Below are 22018 nucleotides of genomic sequence, written 5' to 3' on the forward strand. Positions count from 1 at the left end.
AGGTGTATTACCCACTGTCACATTACCCAGACCACAGGTGTATTACCCACTGTCACATTACCCAGACCACAGGTGTATTACCCACTGTCACATTACCCAGACCACATGTGTATTACCCACTGTCACGTTACCCAGACCACAGGTGTATTACCCACTGTCACGTTACCCAGACCACATGTGTATTACCCACTGTCACATTACCCAGACCACAGGTGTATTACCCACTGTCACATTACCCAGACCACATGTGTAATACCCACTGTCCACATTACCCAGACCACAGGTGTATTACCCACTGTCACATTACCCAGACCACATGTGTATTACCCACTGTCACATTACCCAGACCAACAGGTGTATTACCCACTGTCACATTACCCAGACCACATGTGTATTACCCACTGTCACATTACCCAGACCACAGGTGTATTACCCACTGTCACATTACCCAGACCACATGTGTATTACCCACTGTCACATTACCCAGACCACAGGTGTATTACCCACTGTCACATTACCCAGACCACAGGTGTATTACCCACTGTCACATTACCCAGACCACAGGTGTATTACCCACTGTCACATTACCCAGACCACATGTGTATTACCCACTGTCACATTACCCAGACCACATGTGTATTACCCACTGTCACATTACCCAGACCACAGGTGTATTACCCACTGTCACATTACCCAGACCACAGGTGTATTACCCACTGTCACATTACCCAGACCACAGGTGTATTACCCACTGTCACATTACCCAGACCACAGGTGTATTACCCACTGTCACATTACCCAGACCACAGGTGTATTACCTACTGTCACATTACCCAGGACCACAGGTGTATTACCCACTGTCACATTACCCAGACCACAGGTGTATTACCCACTGTCACATTACCCAGACCACAGGTGTATTACCCACTGTCACATTACCCAGACCACATGTGTATTACCCACTGTCACATTACCCAGACCACATGTGTATTACCCACTGTCACATTACCCAGACCACAGGTGTATTACCCACTGTCACATTACCCAGACCACAGGTGTATTACCCACTGTCACATTACCCAGACCACAGGTGTATTACCCACTGTCACATTACCCAGACCACAGGTGTATTACCCACTGTCACATTACCCAGACCACATGTGTATTACCCACTGTCACATTACCCAGACCACATGTGTATTACCCCCACTGTCACATTACCCAGACCACATGTGTATTACCCACTGTCACATTACCCAGACCACAGGTGTATTACCCACTGTCACATTACCCAGACCACAGGTGTATTACCCACTGTCACATTACCCAGACCACAGGTGTATTACCTACTGTCACATTACCCAGACCACAGGTGTATTACCCACTGTCACATTACCCAGACCACAGGTGTATTACCCACTGTCACATTACCCAGACCACAGAGTGTATTACCCACTGTCACATTACCCAGACCACATGTGTATACCCACTGTCACATTACCCAGACCACAGGTGTATTACCCACTGTCACGTTACCCAGACCACATGTGTATTACCCACTGTCACATTACCCAGACCACAGGTGTATTACCCACTGTCACATTACCCAGACCACATGTGTATTACCCACTGTCACATTACCCAGACCACAGGTGTATTACCCACTGTCACATTACCCAGACCACAGGTGTATTACCCACTGTCACATTACCCAGACCACAGGTGTATTACCTACTGTCACATTACCCAGACCACAGGTGTATTACCCACTGTCACATTACCCAGACCACAGGTGTATTACCCACTGTCACATTACCCAGACCACATGTGTATTACCCACTGTCACGTTACCCAGACCACATGTGTATTACCCACTGTCACATTACCCAGACCACAGGTGTATTACCCACTGTCACGTTACCCAGACCACATGTGTATTACCCACTGTCACATTACCCAGACCACAGGTGTATTACCCACTGTCACATTACCCAGACCACATGTGTATTACCCACTGTCACATTACCCAGACCACAGGTGTATTACCCACTGTCACATTACCCAGACCACATGTGTATTACCCACTGTCACATTACCCAGACCACAGGTGTATTACCCACTGTCACATTACCCAGACCACAGGTGTATTACCCACTGTCACATTACCCAGACCACAGGTGTATTACCCACTGTCACATTACCCAGACCACATGTGTATTACCCACTGTCACATTACCCAGACCACAGTTGTATTACCCACTGTCACATTACCCAGACCACATGTGTATTACCCACTGTCACATTACCCAGACCACAGGTGTATTACCCACTGTCACATTACCCAGACCACAGGTGTATTACCCACTGTCACATTACCCAGACCACAGGTGTATTACCCACTGTCACATTACCCAGACCACATGTGTATAACCCACTGTCACATTACCCAGACCACATGTGTATTACCCACTGTCACATTACCCAGACCACAGGTGTATTACCCACTGTCACATTACCCAGACCACAGGTGTATTACCCACTGTCACATTACCCAGACCACAGGTGTATTACCCACTGTCACATTACCCAGACCACAGGTGTATTACCCACTGTCACATTACCCAGACCACAGGTGTATTACCTACTGTCACTTTACCCAGACCACAGGTGTATTACCCACTGTCACATTACCCAGACCACAGGTGTATTACCCACTGTCACATTACCCAGACCACAGGTGTATTACCCACTGTCACATTACCCAGACCACATGTGTATTACCCACTGTCACATTACCCAGACCACATGTGTATTACCCACTGTCACATTACCCAGACCACAGGTGTATTACCCACTGTCACATTACCCAGACCACAGGTGTATTACCCACTGTCACATTACCCAGACCACAGGTGTATTACCCACTGTCACATTACCCAGACCACAGGTGTATTACCCACTGTCACATTACCCAGACCACATGTGTATTACCCACTGTCACATTACCCAGACCACATGTGTATTACCCACTGTCACATTACCCAGACCACATGTGTATTACCCACTGTCACATTACCCAGACCACAGGTGTATTACCCACTGTCACATTACCCAGACCACATGTGTATTACCCACTGTCACATTACCCAGACCACAGGTGTATTACCCACTGTCACATTACCCAGACCACAGGTGTATTACCCACTGTCACATTACCCAGACCACATGTGTATTACCCACTGTCACATTACCCAGACCACAGGTGTATTACCCACTGTCACATTACCCAGACCACATGTGTATTACCCACTGTCACATTACCCAGACCACATGTGTATTACCCACTGTCACATTACCCAGACCACCGACCTCGGCACAGGTGTATTACCCACTGTCACATTACCCAGACCACAGGTGTATTACCGACTGTCACATTACCCAGACCACAGGTGTATTACCCACTGTCACATTTCTCAGACCACCGAGCTGGGCACAGGTGTATTACCCACTGTCACATTTCCCTGGCCGAGCTGGGCACAGGCGTATTACCCACTGTCACAATACCCAGACCACCGAGCTGGGCACAGGTGTATTACCCGCTGTCACATTTCCCAGACCACAGGTGTATTACCCACCGTCACATTTCCCAGACCACCGAGCTGGGCACAGGTGTATTACCCACTGTCACATTTCCCTGGCCGAGCTGGGCACAGGTGTATTACCCACTGTCACATTTCCCAGACCACAGGTGTATTACCCACCGTCACATTACCCAGACCACCAAGCTGGGCACAGGTGTATTACCCGCTGTCACATTTCCCAGACCACAGGTGTATTACCCACCGTCACATTTCCCAGACCACCGAGCTGGGCACAGGTGTATTACCCACTGTCACATTTCCCAGACCACAGGTGTATTACCCACCGTCACATTACCCAGACCACCAAGCTGGGCACAGGTGTATTACCCACTGTCACATTTCCCTGGCCGAGCTGGGCACAGGTGTATTACCCACTGTCACATTACCCAGACCACATGTGTATTACCCACTGTCACATTACCCAGACCACAGGTGTATTACCCACTGTCACATTACCCAGACCACATGTGTATTACCCACTGTCACATTACCCAGACCACAGGTGTATTAACCACTGTCACATTACCCATACCACATGTGTATTACCCACTGTCACATTACCCAGACCACATGTGTATTACCCACTGTCACATTACCCAGACCACAGGTGTATTACCCACTGTCACATTACCCAGACCACATGTGTATTACCCACTCTCACATTACCCAGACCACAGGTGTATTACCCACTGTCACAATACCCAGACCACATGTGTATTACCCACTGTCACATTACCCAGACCACATGTGTATTACCCACTGTCACATTACCCAGACCACAGGTGTATTACCCACTGTCACATTACCCAGACCACAGGTGTATTACCCACTGTCACATTACCCAGACCACATGTGTATTACCCACTGTCACATTACCCAGACCACAGGTGTATTACCCACTGTCACATTACCCAGACCACATGTGTATTACCCACTGTCACATTACCCAGACCACAGGTGTATTACCCACTGTCACATTACCCAGACCACATGTGTATTACCCACTGTCACATTACCCAGACCACAGGTGTATTACCCACTGTCACATTACCCAGACCACATGTGTATTACCCACTGTCACATTACCCAGACCACAGGTGTATTACCCACTGTCACATTACCCAGACCACAGGTGTATTACCCACTGTCACATTACCCAGACCACAGGTGTATTACCCACTGTCACATTACCCAGACCACATGTGTATTACCCACTGTCACATTACCCAGACCACAGGTGTATTACCCACTGTCACATTACCCAGACCACATGTGTATTACCCACTGTCACATTACCCAGACCACAGGTGTATTACCCACTGTCACATTACCCAGACCACAGGTGTATTACCCACTGTCACATTACCCAGACCACAGGTGTATTACCCACTGTCACATTACCCAGACCACATGTGTATTACCCACTGTCACATTACCCAGACCACATGTGTATTACCCACTGTCACATTACCCAGACCACAGGTGTATTACCCACTGTCACATTACCCAGACCACAGGTGTATTACCCACTATCACATTACCCAGACCACAGGTGTATTACCCACTGTCACATTACCCAGACCACAGGTGTATTACCCACTGTCACATTACCCAGACCACATGTGTATTACCCACTGTCACATTACCCAGACCACATGTGTATTACCCACTGTCACATTACCCAGACCACATGTGTATTACCCACTGTCACATTACCCAGACCACATGTGTATTGCCCACTGTCACATTACCCAGACCACAGGTGTATTGCCCACTGTCACATTACCCAGACCACAGGTGTATTACCCACTGTCACATTACCCAGACCACAGGTGTATTACCCACTGTCACATTACCCAGACCACATGTGTATTACCCACTGTCACATTACCCAGACCACAGGTGTATTACCCACTGTCACATTACCCAGACCACAGGTGTATTACCCACTGTCACATTACCCAGACCACAGGTGTATTACCCACTGTCACATTACCCAGACCACAGGTGTATTACCCACTGTCACATTACCCAGACCACATGTGTATTACCCACTGTCACATTACCCAGACCACATGTGTATTACCCACTGTCACATTACCCAGACCACATGTGTATTACCCACTGTCACATTACCCAGACCACAGGTGTATTACCCACTGTCACATTACCCAGACCACATGTGTATTACCCACTGTCACATTACCCAGACCACAGGTGTATTACCCACTGTCACATTACCCAGACCACAGGTGTATTACCCACTGTCACATTACCCAGACCACATGTGTATTACCCACTGTCACATTACCCAGACCACAGGTGTATTACCCACTGTCACATTACCCAGACCACATGTGTATTACCCACTGTCACATTACCCAGACCACATGTGTATTACCCACTGTCACATTACCCAGACCACCGACCTCGGCACAGGTGTATTACCCACTGTCACATTACCCAGACCACAGGTGTATTACCGACTGTCACATTACCCAGACCACAGGTGTATTACCCACTGTCACATTTCTCAGACCACCGAGCTGGGCACAGGTGTATTACCCACTGTCACATTTCCCTGGCCGAGCTGGGCACAGGCGTATTACCCACTGTCACAATACCCAGACCACCGAGCTGGGCACAGGTGTATTACCCGCTGTCACATTTCCCAGACCACAGGTGTATTACCCACCGTCACATTTCCCAGACCACCGAGCTGGGCACAGGTGTATTACCCACTGTCACATTTCCCTGGCCGAGCTGGGCACAGGTGTATTACCCACTGTCACATTTCCCAGACCACAGGTGTATTACCCACCGTCACATTACCCAGACCACCAAGCTGGGCACAGGTGTATTACCCGCTGTCACATTTCCCAGACCACAGGTGTATTACCCACCGTCACATTTCCCAGACCACCGAGCTGGGCACAGGTGTATTACCCACTGTCACATTTCCCAGACCACAGGTGTATTACCCACCGTCACATTACCCAGACCACCAAGCTGGGCACAGGTGTATTACCCACTGTCACATTTCCCTGGCCGAGCTGGGCACAGGTGTATTACCCACTGTCACATTACCCAGACCACATGTGTATTACCCACTGTCACATTACCCAGACCACAGGTGTATTACCCACTGTCACATTACCCAGACCACATGTGTATTACCCACTGTCACATTACCCAGACTACAGGTGTATTACCCACTGTCACATTTCCCAGACCACAGGTGTATTACCCACTGTCACATTACCCAGACCACCGAGCTGGGCACAGGTGTATTACCCACTGTCACATTACCCAGACCACCGAGCTGGGCACAGGTGTATTACCCACTGTCACATTACCCAGACCACCGAGCTGGGCACAGGTGTATTACCCACTGTCACAATACCCAGACCACCGAGCTGGGCACAGGTGTATTACCCACTGTCACATTACCCAGACCACCATGCTGGGCACAGGTGTATTACCCACTGTCACATTACCCAGACCACCGAGCTGGGCACAGGTGTATTACCCACTGTCACATTACCCAGACCACCGAGCTGGGCACAGGTGTATTACCCACTGTCACATTACCCAGACCACCGAGCTGGGCACAGGTGTATTACCCACTGTCACATTACCCAGACCACCGAGCTGGGCACAGGTGTATTACCCACTGTCACAATACCCAGACCACCGAGCTGGGCACAGGTGTATTACCCACTGTCACATTACCCAGACCACCGAGCTGGGCACAGGTGTATTACCCACTGTCACATTACCCAGACCACAGAGCTGGGCACAGGTGTATTACCCACTGTCACAATACCCAGACCACCGAGCTGGGCACAGGTGTATTACCCACTGTCACATTACCCAGACCACCGAGCTGGGCACAGGTGTATTACCCACTGTCACATTACCCAGACCACCGAGCTGGGCACAGGTGTATTACCCACTGTCACATTACCCAGACCACCGAGCTGGGCACAGGTGTATTACCCACTGTCACAATACGCAGACCACCGAGCTGGGCACAGGTGTATTACCCACTGTCACATTACCCAGACCACCATGCTGGGCACAGGTGTATTACCCACTGTCACATTACCCAGACCACCGAGCTGGGCACAGGTGTATTACCCACTGTCACATTACCCAGACCACCGAGCTGGGCACAGGTGTATTACCCACTGTCACATTACCCAGACCACCGAGCTGGGCACAGGTGTATTACCCACTGTCACATTACCCAGACCACCGAGCTGGGCACAGGTGTATTACCCACTGTCACATAACCCAGACCACCATGCTGGGCACAGGTGTATTACCCACTGTCACATTACCCAGACCACCGAGCTGGGCACAGGTGTATTACCCACTGTCACATTACCCAGACCACCGAGCTGGGCACAGGTGTATTACCCACTGTCACATTACCCAGACCACCGAGCTGGGCACAGGTGTATTACCCACTGTCACATTACCCAGACCACAGGTGTATTACCCACTGTCACATTACCCAGACCACCGAGCTGGGCACAGGTGTATTACCCACTGTCACATTACCCAGACCACCGAGCTGGGCACAGGTGTATTACCCACTGTCACATTACCCAGACCACCGAGCTGGGCACAGGTGTATTACCCACTGTCACATTACCCAGACCACCGAGCTGGGCACAGGTGTATTACCCACTGTCACATTACCCAACCACCAAGCTGGGCACAGATGTATTACCCACTGTCACAATACCCAGACCACCGAGCTGGGCACAGGTGTATTACCCACTGTCACATTACCCAGACCACAGGTGTATTACCCACTGTCACATTACCCAGACCACCGAGCTGGGCACAGGTGTATTACCCACTGTCACATTACCCAGACCACCAAGCTGGGCACAGGTGTATTACCCACTGTCACATTACCCAGACCACCGAGCTGGGCACAGGTGTATTACCCACTGTCACATTACCCAGACCACAGGTGTATTACCCACTGTCACATTACCCAGACCACCATGCTGGGCACAGGTGTATTACCCACTGTCACATTACCCAGACCACCGAGCTGGGCACAGGTGTATTACCCACTGTCACATTACCCAGACCACCGAGCTGGGCACAGGTGTATTACCCACTGTCACATTACCCAGACCACCATGCTGGGCACAGGTGTATTACCCACTGTCACATTACCCAGACCACCGAGCTGGGCACAGGTGTATTACCCACTGTCACATTACCCAGACCACCGAGCTGGGCACAGGTGTATTACCCACTGTCACATTACCCAGACCACCGAGCTGGGCACAGGTGTATTACCCACTGTCACATTACCCAGACCACCGAGCTGGGCACAGGTGTATTACCCACTGTCACATTACCCAGACCACAGGTGTATTACCCACTGTCACATTACCCAGACCACCGAGCTGGGCACAGGTGTATTACCCACTGTCACATTACCCAGACCACCGAGCTGGGCACAGGTGTATTACCCACTGTCACATTACCCAGACCACCGAGCTGGGCACAGGTGTATTACCCACTGTCACATTACCCAGACCACCGAGCTGGGCACAGGTGTATTACCCACTGTCACATTACCCAGACCACCGAGCTGGGCACAGGTGTATTACCCACTGTCACATTACCCAGACCACCGAGCTGGGCACAGGTGTATTACCCACTGTCACAATACGCAGACCACCGAGCTGGGCACAGGTGTATTACCCACTGTCACATTACCCAGACCACCGAGCTGGGCACAGGTGTATTACCCACTGTCACATTACCCAGACCACCGAGCTGGGCACAGGTGTATTACCCACTGTCACATTACCCAGACCACCTTGCTGGGCACAGGTGTATTACCCACTGTCACATTACCCAGACCACCGAGCTGGGCACAGGTGTATTACCCACTGTCACATTACCCAGACCACCGAGCTGGGCACAGGTGTATTACCCACTGTCACATTACCCAGACCACCAAGCTGGGCACAGGTGTATTACCCACTGTCACATTACCCAGACCACCGAGCTGGGCACAGGTGTATTACCCACTGTCACATTACCCAGACCACAGGTGTATTACCCACTGTCACATTACCCAGACCACCATGCTGGGCACAGGTGTATTACCCACTGTCACATTACCCAGACCCCCGAGCTGGGCACAGGTGTATTACCCACTGTCACATTACCCAGACCACCGAGCTGGGCACAGGTGTATTACCCACTGTCACATTACCCAGACCACCATGCTGGGCACAGGTGTATTACCCACTGTCACATTACCCAGACCACCGAGCTGGGCACAGGTGTATTACCCACTGTCACATTACCCAGACCACCGAGCTGGGCACAGGTGTATTACCCACTGTCACATTACCCAGACCACCGAGCTGGGCACAGGTGTATTACCCACTGTCACATTACCCAGACCACCGAGCTGGGCACAGGTGTATTACCCACTGTCACATTACCCAGACCACAGGTGTATTACCCACTGTCACATTACCCAGACCACCGAGCTGGGCACAGGTGTATTACCCACTGTCACATTACCCAGACCACCGAGCTGGGCACAGGTGTATTACCCACTGTCACATTACCCAGACCACCGAGCTGGGCACAGGTGTATTACCCACTGTCACATTACCCAGACCACCGAGCTGGGCACAGGTGTATTACCCACTGTCACATTACCCAGACCACCGAGCTGGGCACAGGTGTATTACCCACTGTCACATTACCCAGACCACCGAGCTGGGCACAGGTGTATTACCCACTGTCACATTACCCAGACCACCGAGCTGGGCACAGGTGTATTACCCACTGTCACATTACCCAGACCACCGAGCTGGGCACAGGTGTATTACCCACTGTCACAATACGCAGACCACCGAGCTGGGCACAGGTGTATTACCCACTGTCACATTACCCAGACCACCGAGCTGGGCACAGGTGTATTACCCACTGTCACATTACCCAGACCACCGAGCTGGGCACAGGTGTATTACCCACTGTCACATTACCCAGACCACAGGTGTATTACCCACTGTCACATTACCCAGACCACCGAGCTGGGCACAGGTGTATTACCCACTGTCACATTACCCAGACCACAGAGCTGGGCACAGGTGTATTACCCACTGTCACATTACCCAGACCACCGAGCTGGGCACAGGTGTATTACCCACTGTCACATTACCCAGACCACCGATCTGGGCACAGGTGTATTACCCACTGTCACATTACCCAGACCACCGAGCTGGGCACAGGTGTATTACCCACTGTCACAATACGCAGACCACCGAGCTGGGCACAGGTGTATTACCCACTGTCACATTACCCAGACCACCGAGCTGGGCACAGGTGTATTACCCACTGTCACATTACCCAGACCACCGAGCTGGGCACAGGTGTATTACCCACTGTCACATTACCCAGACCACCGAGCTGGGCACAGGTGTATTACCCACTGTCACATTACCCAGACCACCGAGCTGGGCACAGGTGTATTACCCACTGTCACATTACCCAGACCACCGAGCTGGGCACAGGTGTATTACCCACTGTCACATTACCCAGACCACCGAGCTGGGCACAGGTGTATTACCCACTGTCACAATACCCAGACCACAGGTGTATTACCCACTGTCACATTACCCAGACCACAGGTGTATTACCCACTGTCACATTACCCAGACCACAGAGCTGGGCACAGGTGTATTACCCACTGTCACATTACCCAGACCACCGAGCTGGGCACAGGTGTATTACCCACTGTCACATTACCCAGACCACCGAGCTGGGCACAGGTGTATTACCCACTGTCACATTACCCAGACCACCGAGCTGGGCACAGGTGTATTACCCACTGTCACATTACCCAGACCACCAAGCTGGGCACAGGTGTATTACCCACTGTCACATTACCCAGACCACCGAGCTGGGCACAGGTGTATTACCCACTGTCACATTACCCAGACCACAGGTGTATTACCCACTGTCACATTACCCAGACCACAGGTGTATTACCCACTGTCACATTACCCAGACCACCATGCTGGGCACAGGTGTATTACCCACTGTCACATTACCCAGACCACCATGCTGGGCACAGGTGTATTACCCACTGTCACATTACCCAGACCACCGAGCTGGGCACAGGTGTATTACCCACTGTCACAAATCCGCCAAATTTCGTGCCTCCAGAATCTACAGGGAAGCCCTCATCTTTCCAAATTATTAGAACAAGACAGCAACAACTACAGGGAGCAAGAGGACTACAGCGGATAGTCCAGAAACACTGGCAGATTCTTCTTATTGATGATCTGATTGAGCAGCATGCCAATAAATATGTATTGTAGTTTAGAGAGGCATGGATGGGTCAGCATTAGGAGGGATTGCCATTGGAGAAGCTGGGGGTGTCTCTGGGTAAGATGTCTCTCAGATGCTGCAGTAGACATTATCATGTGGCCTTACACTGGGCTATTTTACCCAGACATATTTGTTATTTTTTATGGGGTGGGTTTGGGGTGCGGTGCCCCCTCTGCTGGCATGGCTGGGCTGCTTTAGGTCGGCACACCCTAACACTTTATGAACACTTCTATGTTTCCGAATCACATATATTTTTGTATTAGTTTAATCACACTTCTCACTTACATAACACCTATGTGCTTCTTAATTAACCCTTACTAATTTTCACCTGTGTGCTGCCCTGGGGTGGACGGCCTGTGCCAGCATGATGGGGTCCACGCCCCAGACCTATACCTACTAGTGTTAGGGACCCCCAGTGACACAGACTCCTTCCCATTCGGCCTGGGGGCTTAGCCCTGTACCTGCAGATGTATGCAACCAAGATCTCTGTATTATCTGATATTGGGGGTAATTCCAAGTTGATCGCAGCAGGAAATTTTTTACCAGTTGGGCAAAACCATGTGCACTGCAGGGGAGGCAGATGTAACATGTGCAGAGAGAGAGAGATTTGGGTGTGGTGAGTTCAATCTGCAAACTAAATTGCAGTGTAAAAATAAAGCAGCCAGTACTTACCCTGCACAGAGACAAAATAACCCACCCAAATCTAACTCTCTCTGCACATGTTATATCTGCCCCCCTGCAGTGCACATGGTTTTGCCCAACTGCTAAAAATTTCCTGCTGCGATCAACTTGGAATTACCCCCATTATATAGTGTTTTTTCTCACTCAGTGTGCATTAAGGATAGCAAAATGTCTTACACAGAATCACCCCTCCCTTTTAGCACCTGAGTGACATCACAATCTGATTGAGCAGCTTGCCAATAAGCGTGTATTGCTCTTCAATCATACAGATGTAGCTACAAAGCGTCATATCCACGGCACAGCAGGCATGGCTAGTGTGCCCACTACTATGATGCACGTATTTATGCACATGCAAGGCCACAGGAATGAATGGGCGGTGTACCTAGTGTATTACGGCACACCTGTGGCTCGGCGCAGCATGTGTGCACTTGCGGCCACGCTGCGGGTAAGATAAGCATGGCTACATCTGTACCTCCCCTGCTGTGTAGCTAATGCTATCACTTACGTTATCCACATATACTACCTGCACATTACTGCCTGGAGGTATTCTTATTACCATTAGTTTCTTTGCCTTTGGAGAATCCTGTTATTACTTAAAGTGCATTAGTATAATCTCTCAGCCATATTGCAATTATCCTGCATTATTTCTCCACATATATCCTTCAATCCCCTGCCAGTTATATAAGCCCCTACGGCCTGGAGTTTAAAGACCTGGCAGCATCCTCAGTACCGGTGTGTGTAAAACACTAAGGGAACAACGTGCGTTTGTTAAAGGAAGAAGACTCTCCCTGGTGGCTCTAGGGGTCTTATGTAATCATTCAAGAGTTTCATAATAACCTGGTACATTTGTATATACTGGACCACCAATTAAATAGTTTCCTCATGCAGGTTACTATACTGTAGTACATTTAATGTTTTAATGCTTGGATTTATATGAATTTATTTTTTATTAAATGCAGAATTTTAATCAATATACTTCTTTACAACTGAACCCTGCCATCCTATAACACAAGCAGACTGATTATCACTTACTACCAATGTAGCATATACAGTAGCTTGGATTTGTGGTTTAACATAGCAGACGAGCAAACAAATAAATGACCTAGTTCTCACCTGATCTCCCAAATATGGTCTTAGCGTACTCCGGGTGAGTGACGAGCAAAGTAGCCACAAATTTTCCAATCCATAATGGAAAAGCATTGGGGTATTTATTTACCCAAACCATTAACCTCTCCAGATCTTTTCCATCACGACGAAACTGAAAAATAAAGTAAAAATAAAAATTGTACTTTGTTTGTTAAATCCTTTTCTTGCACACAAGCAGACAAAAAATGGCAGTTGCTCGGTCATTCCCGGAGATAATTATATATCAGGGTCTAGAAAGGGGGAGGGGTCGCAGACAAACAACAGACAAAGAGGGGGTGGGGTGCAAATCCCCACCCCTGGGTATCCCCACAGCACACTAAAAATTACCTGTACCCATACCTGAACCTATCTGGTAATAGAAATTCAGAGAATTAGTCACATATGTTTGAAACACATGTTTAGCTGCTGAGCCACTTCATGGCTTCTCCGATATCAGCAGTCCTAACACTACATAATAGCAGTGCCCACATAGGGCCATGTAATTTACTGCAGCCCTGAAAACTTGTAGAACAAGTAATTGTAATTTGGAGGTCACCCAACTGCTCCATCTCTTAGGCCAGGTACACATGAGAACGTTGTGTACCCGGCTAATCCTACGTGCGACTGCACAATGCCGGGGAAGATGGCACGATGTATGATGCATTTGGCATTGTATACTGCATCTACCGCTTGGCCGTGCAGCACCAACCAGAAGATGTCACATGCAACCGTCAGGAGCGAACAATCGCAGGTAATCACTGAACGATCTGGCCAATGTGTTATTGTGATTTACCCAGGAACATAATGTGACTAGATCATTCTAGTGTGTTCCCGTCCTTAGTCACAGAGAACAAGAGATAACAAGTCCTTAAAGTCTGACCCCATCCATGGAAAGACAAGAGCCCTCTTTTTGCAGATACCTAGGAATCTGCTCCTTATGGGAACAAAATTACAGAAATCTCAGATCTCAGCGACTCACTTTATCAAAGGATTCAGCACGGATTAGGATGAAGGACTTGGGTTTGTGCTGCCCACAAGCCGTCTATAATTTCATGTTATCCCGGTCGTATCTGCGCTTTGGCTGAGCGGGAGTTACTGGGCAGCAACTGGACATTGGCAGTGGATTAAGGGCCCTACACACTGATAGATTTGTGCAATATGCACGATGATAGATTTAAAAAATGAACGATTTTTTGCATACACACTGGACGATATCTATGGCCAATTTGTGACATTACATACATCGATATTATCCAAATTGGCTCGCATGTACAAATGATGATCATTCAATGATGAACGATTGTGGGGATGCACACACACTGAACGATATAAACGATGTATCATACCTTTCATAGCTCTCTAGCAGTGTGTAGGGCCCTTTACATATGCAGAGATCAGTCTGATTTCATGAGGAAAGGGCCACTGCGAATGTGCGCTGACGGCATAGCCAGATTAAGGGGGGGATGCAGGGCATACTGTACCCCGGGCACCCCTTTATCAGGGGGCTTCTCTGCCAGAGCACACTGACATCACTAGCTTTCTCTCTTAAGCAGCAGCAGAACCAGCAACCAGAATGCGAGCAGGACAGTATGCGATGCAGGCAGAGACACAGGAGTATCATGTTTCATGAGCTACCGACAGAGCTTTCTGACCTTAGGAGAGATGGGAGGGTAGAGAGTGCTATAAGTGACACAGGGATCCAAGTGTCTCATCCCCACCTGGGTGTCTGAGTCCTGTGTAAACTATTAAGCAACTAAACCATTTGGGTCTAGAGATAGAGACACATACACAGAGTCCTTTCCCAGTGTGTAAGTAGCACAGAGGTTGCTGCTATTATTGCCTGTGACAAGATAAATTATTTAATTTTTCTATGTGTATTTTAAGGTTCATTTGCCTTTGTTCCACTACAAGAAAAGTGTATAAAATAGTTGTCTTTCAATTGCGTGGAGCTATAAACAGTACCCAGGCATTATTAAAATATTTTTTAAAACGAATATATACCATTGGTTTAAATTGGATATACACAATCTATACCTCCCACTATGACCCATTCCAGGAGGGACAAAATGTTGGGAGGTATTCACAATTTAATATACATCCCACACATTCCATCGGGGCCCCCCTGACTTAAGTGCCCTAGGCACCCCCAAGGCTTAATCCGGCCCTGGCTGACGGAACTGAGCGCAATATGTGTGGGCAGTACAGATGCAGAGATGTGGCCAACTCTGAATGCAGGTAAATAGCCACATTAATTTCCAGTGGCCACAGTTGTGAAACTCTGCACCAGGCCTATACTCCATAATATCATCTATAAAGTAATATAATCTATAAAGTAATATCATCTATAAAGTAATATCACCTATACTCCATAATATCATCTATAAAGTAATATCATCTATACTCAATAATATCATCTATAAAGTAATATCATCTATACTCCATAATATCATCTATAAAGTAATATCATCTATACTCCATAATATCATCTATAAAGTAATATCATCTATACTCCATAATATCATCTATAAAGTAATATCATCTATACTCCATAATATCATCTATAAAGTAATATCATCTATACTCAATAATATCATCTATAAAGTAATATCATCTATACTCAATAATATCATCTATAAAGTAATATCATCTATACTCCATAATATCATCTATACTCCATAATATCATCTATAAAGTAATATCATCTATACTCCATAATATCATCTATAAAGTAATATCATCTATACTCCATAATATCATCTATAAAGTAATATCATCTATAAAGTAATATCACCTATACTCCATAATATCATCTATAAAGTAATATCATCTATACTCCATAATATCATCTATACTCCATAATATCATCTATAAAGTAATATCATCTATATTCCATAATATCATCTATAAAGTAATATCATCTATACTCCATAATATCATCTATAAAGTAATATAATCTATACTCCATAATATCATCTATAAAGTAATATCATCTATACTCCATAATATCATCTATAAAGTAATATAATCTATAAAGTAATATCATCTATAAAGTAATATCACCTATACTCCATAATATCATCTATAAAGTAATATCATCTATACTCAATAATATCATCTATAAAGTAATATCATCTATACTCCATAATATCATCTATAAAGTAATATCATCTATACTCCATAATATCATCTATAAAGTAATATCATCTATACTCCATAATATCATCTATAAAGTAATATCATCTATACTCCATAATATCATCTATAAAGTAATATCATCTATACTCAATAATATCATCTATAAAGTAATATCATCTATACTCAATAATATCATCTATAAAGTAATATCATCTATACTCCATAATATCATCTATACTCCATAATATCATCTATAAAGTAATATCATCTATACTCCATAATATCATCTATAAAGTAATATCATCTATACTCCATAATATCATCTATAAAGTAATATCATCTATAAAGTAATATCACCTATACTCCATAATATCATCTATAAAGTAATATCATCTATACTCCATAATATCATCTATACTCCATAATATCATCTATAAAGTAATATCATCTATATTCCATAATATCATCTATAAAGTAATATCATCTATACTCCATAATATCATCTATAAAGTAATATCATCTATACTCCATAATATCATCTATAAAGTAATATCATCTATACTCCATAATATCATCTATAAAGTAATATCATCTATACTCAATAATATCATCTATAAAGTAATATCATCTATACTCCATAATATCATCTATAAAGTAATATCATCTATACTCAATAATATCATCTATAAAGTAATATCATCTATACTCCATAATATCATCTATAAAGTAATATCATCTATACTCCATAATATCATCTATAAAGTAATATCATCAATACTCCATAATATCATCTATAAAGTAATATCATCTATAAAGTAATATCACCTATACTCCATAATATCATCTAGAAAGTAATATCATCTATACTCCATAATATCATCTATAAAGTAATATCATCTATACTCAATAATATCATCTATAAAGTAATATCATCTATACTCCATAATATTATCTATAAAGTAATATCATCTATACTCCATAATATCATCTATAAAGTAATATCATCTATAACATGCACAAATGATGGCTGTATTCGTCAAATCATCTGTAAAAACATCTGAAATGATCAACCTTCAGAAAACTAAATCTCAAACCTACTGTATCTCCAGCCACTTTTTAAAAACCAGAAACAACCTGGACGACCGAAAAAAGAAAAAAAAAAGAAATAGGAAAAGCCAGTGTCTCACAGGGATGTGGTTGGAATCCCGGTGGTCGGAATCCCAGAATACCGGTAGCATATCCACAGCTATTCCCACTCCTGGGTGTTCACTACACCCATGGAGTGGAAATAGAACCTGTGACGAGCGAAGGGAAGGGCTTTGTTCGTACATGTTGTCTACGAGAAAGCATTACCACAAGTAAAGAAGATGAAAGTTCCATGGCACTGACATGTTGTCTATGAGAAAGCATTACCACAAGTAAAGAAGATGAAAGTACCATGGCACTGACATGTTGTCTACGAGAAAGCATTACCACAAGTAAAGAAGATGAAAGTTCCATGGCACTGACATGTTGTCTATGAGAAAGCATTGCCACAAGTAAAGAAGATGAAAGTTGCATGGCACTGACATGTTGTCTATGAGAAAGCATTGCCACAAGTAAAGAAGATGAAAGTTCCATAGCACTGACATGTTGTCTATGAGAAAGCATTGCCACAAGTAAAGAAGATGAAAGTTCCATGGCACTGACATGTTGTCTATGAGAAAGCATTGCCACAATTAAAGAAGATGAAAGTTCCATGGCACTGACATGTTGTCTATGAGAAAGCATTGCCACAATTAAAGAAGATGAAAGTTCCATGGCACTGACATGTTGTCTACGAGAAAGCATTGCCACAATTAAAGAAGATGAAAGTTCCATGGCACTGACATGTTGTCTACGAGAAAGCATTACCACAAGTAAAGAAGATGAAAGTTCCATAGCACTGACATGTTGTCTATGAGAAAGCATTGCCACAAGTAAAGAAGATGAAAGTTCCATGGCACTGACATGTTGTCTATGAGAAAGCATTACCACAAGTAAAGAAGATGAAAGTTCCATGGCACTGACATGTTGTCTATGAGAAAGCATTACCACAAGTAAAGAAGATGAAAGTTGCATGGCACTGACATGTTGTCTATGAGAAAGCATTGCCACAAGTAAAGAAGATGAAAGTTCCATGGCACTGACATGTTGTCTATGAGAAAGCATTGCCACAAGTAAAGAAGATGAAAGTTCCATGGCACTGACATGTTGTCTATGAGAAAGCATTGCCACAAGTAAAGAAGATGAAAGTTCCATGGCACTGACATGTTGTCTATGAGAAAGCATTGCCACAATTAAAGAAGATGAAAGTTCCATGGCACTGACATGTTGTCTATGAGAAAGCATTGCCACAATTAAAGAAGATGAAAGTTCCATGGCACTGACATGTTGTCTACGAGAAAGCATTGCCACAATTAAAGAAGATGAAAGTTCCATGGCACTGACATGTTGTCTATGAGAAAGCATTCCCACAAGTAAAGAAGATGAAAGTTGCATGGCACTGACATGTTGTCTACGAGAAAGCATTGCCACAATTAAAGAAGATGAAAGTTCCATGGCACTGACATGTTGTCTATGAGAAAGCATTGCCACAATTAAAGAAGATGAAAGTTCCATGGCACTGACATGTTGTCTATGAGAAAGCATTGCCACAAGTAAAGAAGATGAAAGTTCCATAGCACTGACATGTTGTCTATGAGAAAGCATTACCACAAGTAAAGAAGATGAAAGTTCCATGGCACTGACATGTTGTCTATGAGAAAGCATTACCACAAGTAAAGAAGATGAAAGTTCCATGGCACTGACATGTTGTCTATGAGAAAGCATTACCACAAGTAAAGAAGATGAAAGTTCCATAGCACTGACATGTTGTCTATGAGAAAGCATTGCCACAAGTAAAGAAGATGAAAGTTCCATGGCACTGACATGTTGTCTATGAGAAAGCATTACCACAAGTAAAGAAGATGAAAGTTCCATGGCACTGACATGTTGTCTATGAGAAAGCATTACCACAAGTAAAGAAGATGAAAGTTGCATGGCACTGACATGTTGTCTACGAGAAAGCATTGCCACAATTAAAGAAGATGAAAGTTCCATGGCACTGACATGTTGTCTATGAGAAAGCATTGCCACAATTAAAGAAGATGAAAGTTCCATGGCACTGACATGTTGTCTATGAGAAAGCATTGCCACAAGTAAAGAAGATGAAAGTTCCATGGCACTGACATGTTGTCTATGAGAAAGCATTGCCACAAGTAAAGAAGATGAAAGTTCCATAGCACTGACATGTTGTCTATGAGAAAGCATTGCCACAAGTAAAGAAGATGAAAGTTCCATAGCACTGACATGTTGTCTATGAGAAAGCATTACCACAAGTAAAGAAGATGAAAGTTCCATGGCACTGACATGTTGTCTATGAGAAAGCATTGCCATAAGTAAAGAAGATGAAAGTTCCATGGCACTGACATGTTGTCTATGAGAAAGCATTACCACAAGTAAAGAAGATGAAAGTTCCATGGCACTGACATGTTGTCTATGAGAAAGCATTACCACAAGTAAAGAAGATGAAAGTTGCATGGCACTGACATGTTGTCTACGAGAAAGCATTGCCACAATTAAAGAAGATGAAAGTTCCATGGCACTGACATGTTGTCTACGAGAAAGCATTGCCACAATTAAAGAAGATGAAAGTTCCATGGCACTGACATGTTGTCTACGAGAAAGCATTGCCACAAGTAAAGAAGATGAAAGTTCCATAGCACTGACATGTTGTCTATGAGAAAGCATTGCCACAAGTAAAGAAGATAAAAGTTGCATGGCACTGACATGTTGTCTATGAGAAAGCATTGCCACAAGTAAAGAAGATGAAAGTTCCATGGCACTGACATGTTGTCTATGAGAAAGCATTGCCACAAGTAAAGAAGATGAAAGTTCCATGGCACTGACATGTTGTCTATGAGAAAGCATTGCCACAAGTAAAGAAGATAAAAGTTCCATGGCACTGACATGTTGTCTATGAGAAAGCATTGCCACAAGTAAAGAAGATGAAAGTTCCATGGCACTGACATGTTGTCTATGAGAAAGCATTGCCACAATTAAAGAAGATGAAAGTTCCATGGCACTGACATGTTGTCTATGAGAAAGCATTGCCACAATTAAAGAAGATGAAAGTTCCATGGCACTGACATGTTGTCTACGAGAAAGCATTGCCACAATTAAAGAAGATGAAAGTTCCATGGCACTGACATGTTGTCTATGAGAAAGCATTGCCACAAGTAAAGAAGATGAAAGTTCCATGGCACTGACATGTTGTCTATGAGAAAGCATTGCCGCAAGTAAGGAAGATGAAAGTTGCATGGCACTGACATGTTGTCTATGTCCAGGTTTTTATCAACCCCCCATCAGTGTCTACCTACTGTAATCCTGTATCTTCCCCGTTACCACCCCTATCCCCCCATACCTTCTCCTCTCTCCTATCTTCTGTCTCCAAGTTACCCCCCTGCTTCCCTTCTCCTTATCTCCTGTTACCCGACTTTCATTCACCTCTGCCCCACCATGGTCCTATTACCCCACTACTCAGCCCTGCTCCCTCCCTCCTCTCCCTGTCACCTCACCTCCATCCTCATCACACTAAACTCCCTCCCTGGCCAACTAGTGCAGTTTCAACATTGAATAGCTGTCATTTACCATCCCCCTGGCGTTCCCACCAAATTCCTTAAATCACTTTGCTTCCTGGCTCACTCACTTTCTCTCTTCAGACTTTCCCTCCATTATCCTAGGTGAGTTCAACATCCCAATCCATATCCCCACAGAATCTTTTCCCTCTAAACCCCTTAACATCACATCATTGCTTGGTCTCTCCAAGGGGACCGCCTCACTATCCCATGTGAGTAGGAACTCGCTTGATATGGTCTTCACGCACTGTTGCGATATTTCTGACTTCTCCAACTCTGCATTCCCCCTCTCTGACCATCACCTGCTCTCTTTTAACTTAGCCCTCTCTCCACCTCTACCTCCTAAGG

At 45.4% G+C, this 22018-nt stretch overlaps 1 protein-coding gene across 1 annotated transcript in view; it reads right to left on the reverse strand.

The window, feature by feature from the left end:
* LOC135040963 (cytochrome P450 4B1-like) overlaps positions 1-13976 on the reverse strand; it is a 251955-nt gene extending 237979 nt beyond the window's left edge. The window contains exon 1 of the mRNA XM_063954899.1: positions 13827-13976. Within this exon, the coding sequence (XP_063810969.1) occupies positions 13827-13938 (112 nt within the window). The 5' untranslated portion in view covers positions 13939-13976. The remainder of the gene's footprint in view (positions 1-13826) is intronic.
* Positions 13977-22018: the final 8042 nt, after the last annotated feature.

Source organism: Pseudophryne corroboree, unplaced genomic scaffold, assembly GCF_028390025.1.
Source record: "Pseudophryne corroboree isolate aPseCor3 unplaced genomic scaffold, aPseCor3.hap2 scaffold_784, whole genome shotgun sequence".
Classification (NCBI taxonomy): domain Eukaryota; kingdom Metazoa; phylum Chordata; class Amphibia; order Anura; family Myobatrachidae; genus Pseudophryne; species Pseudophryne corroboree.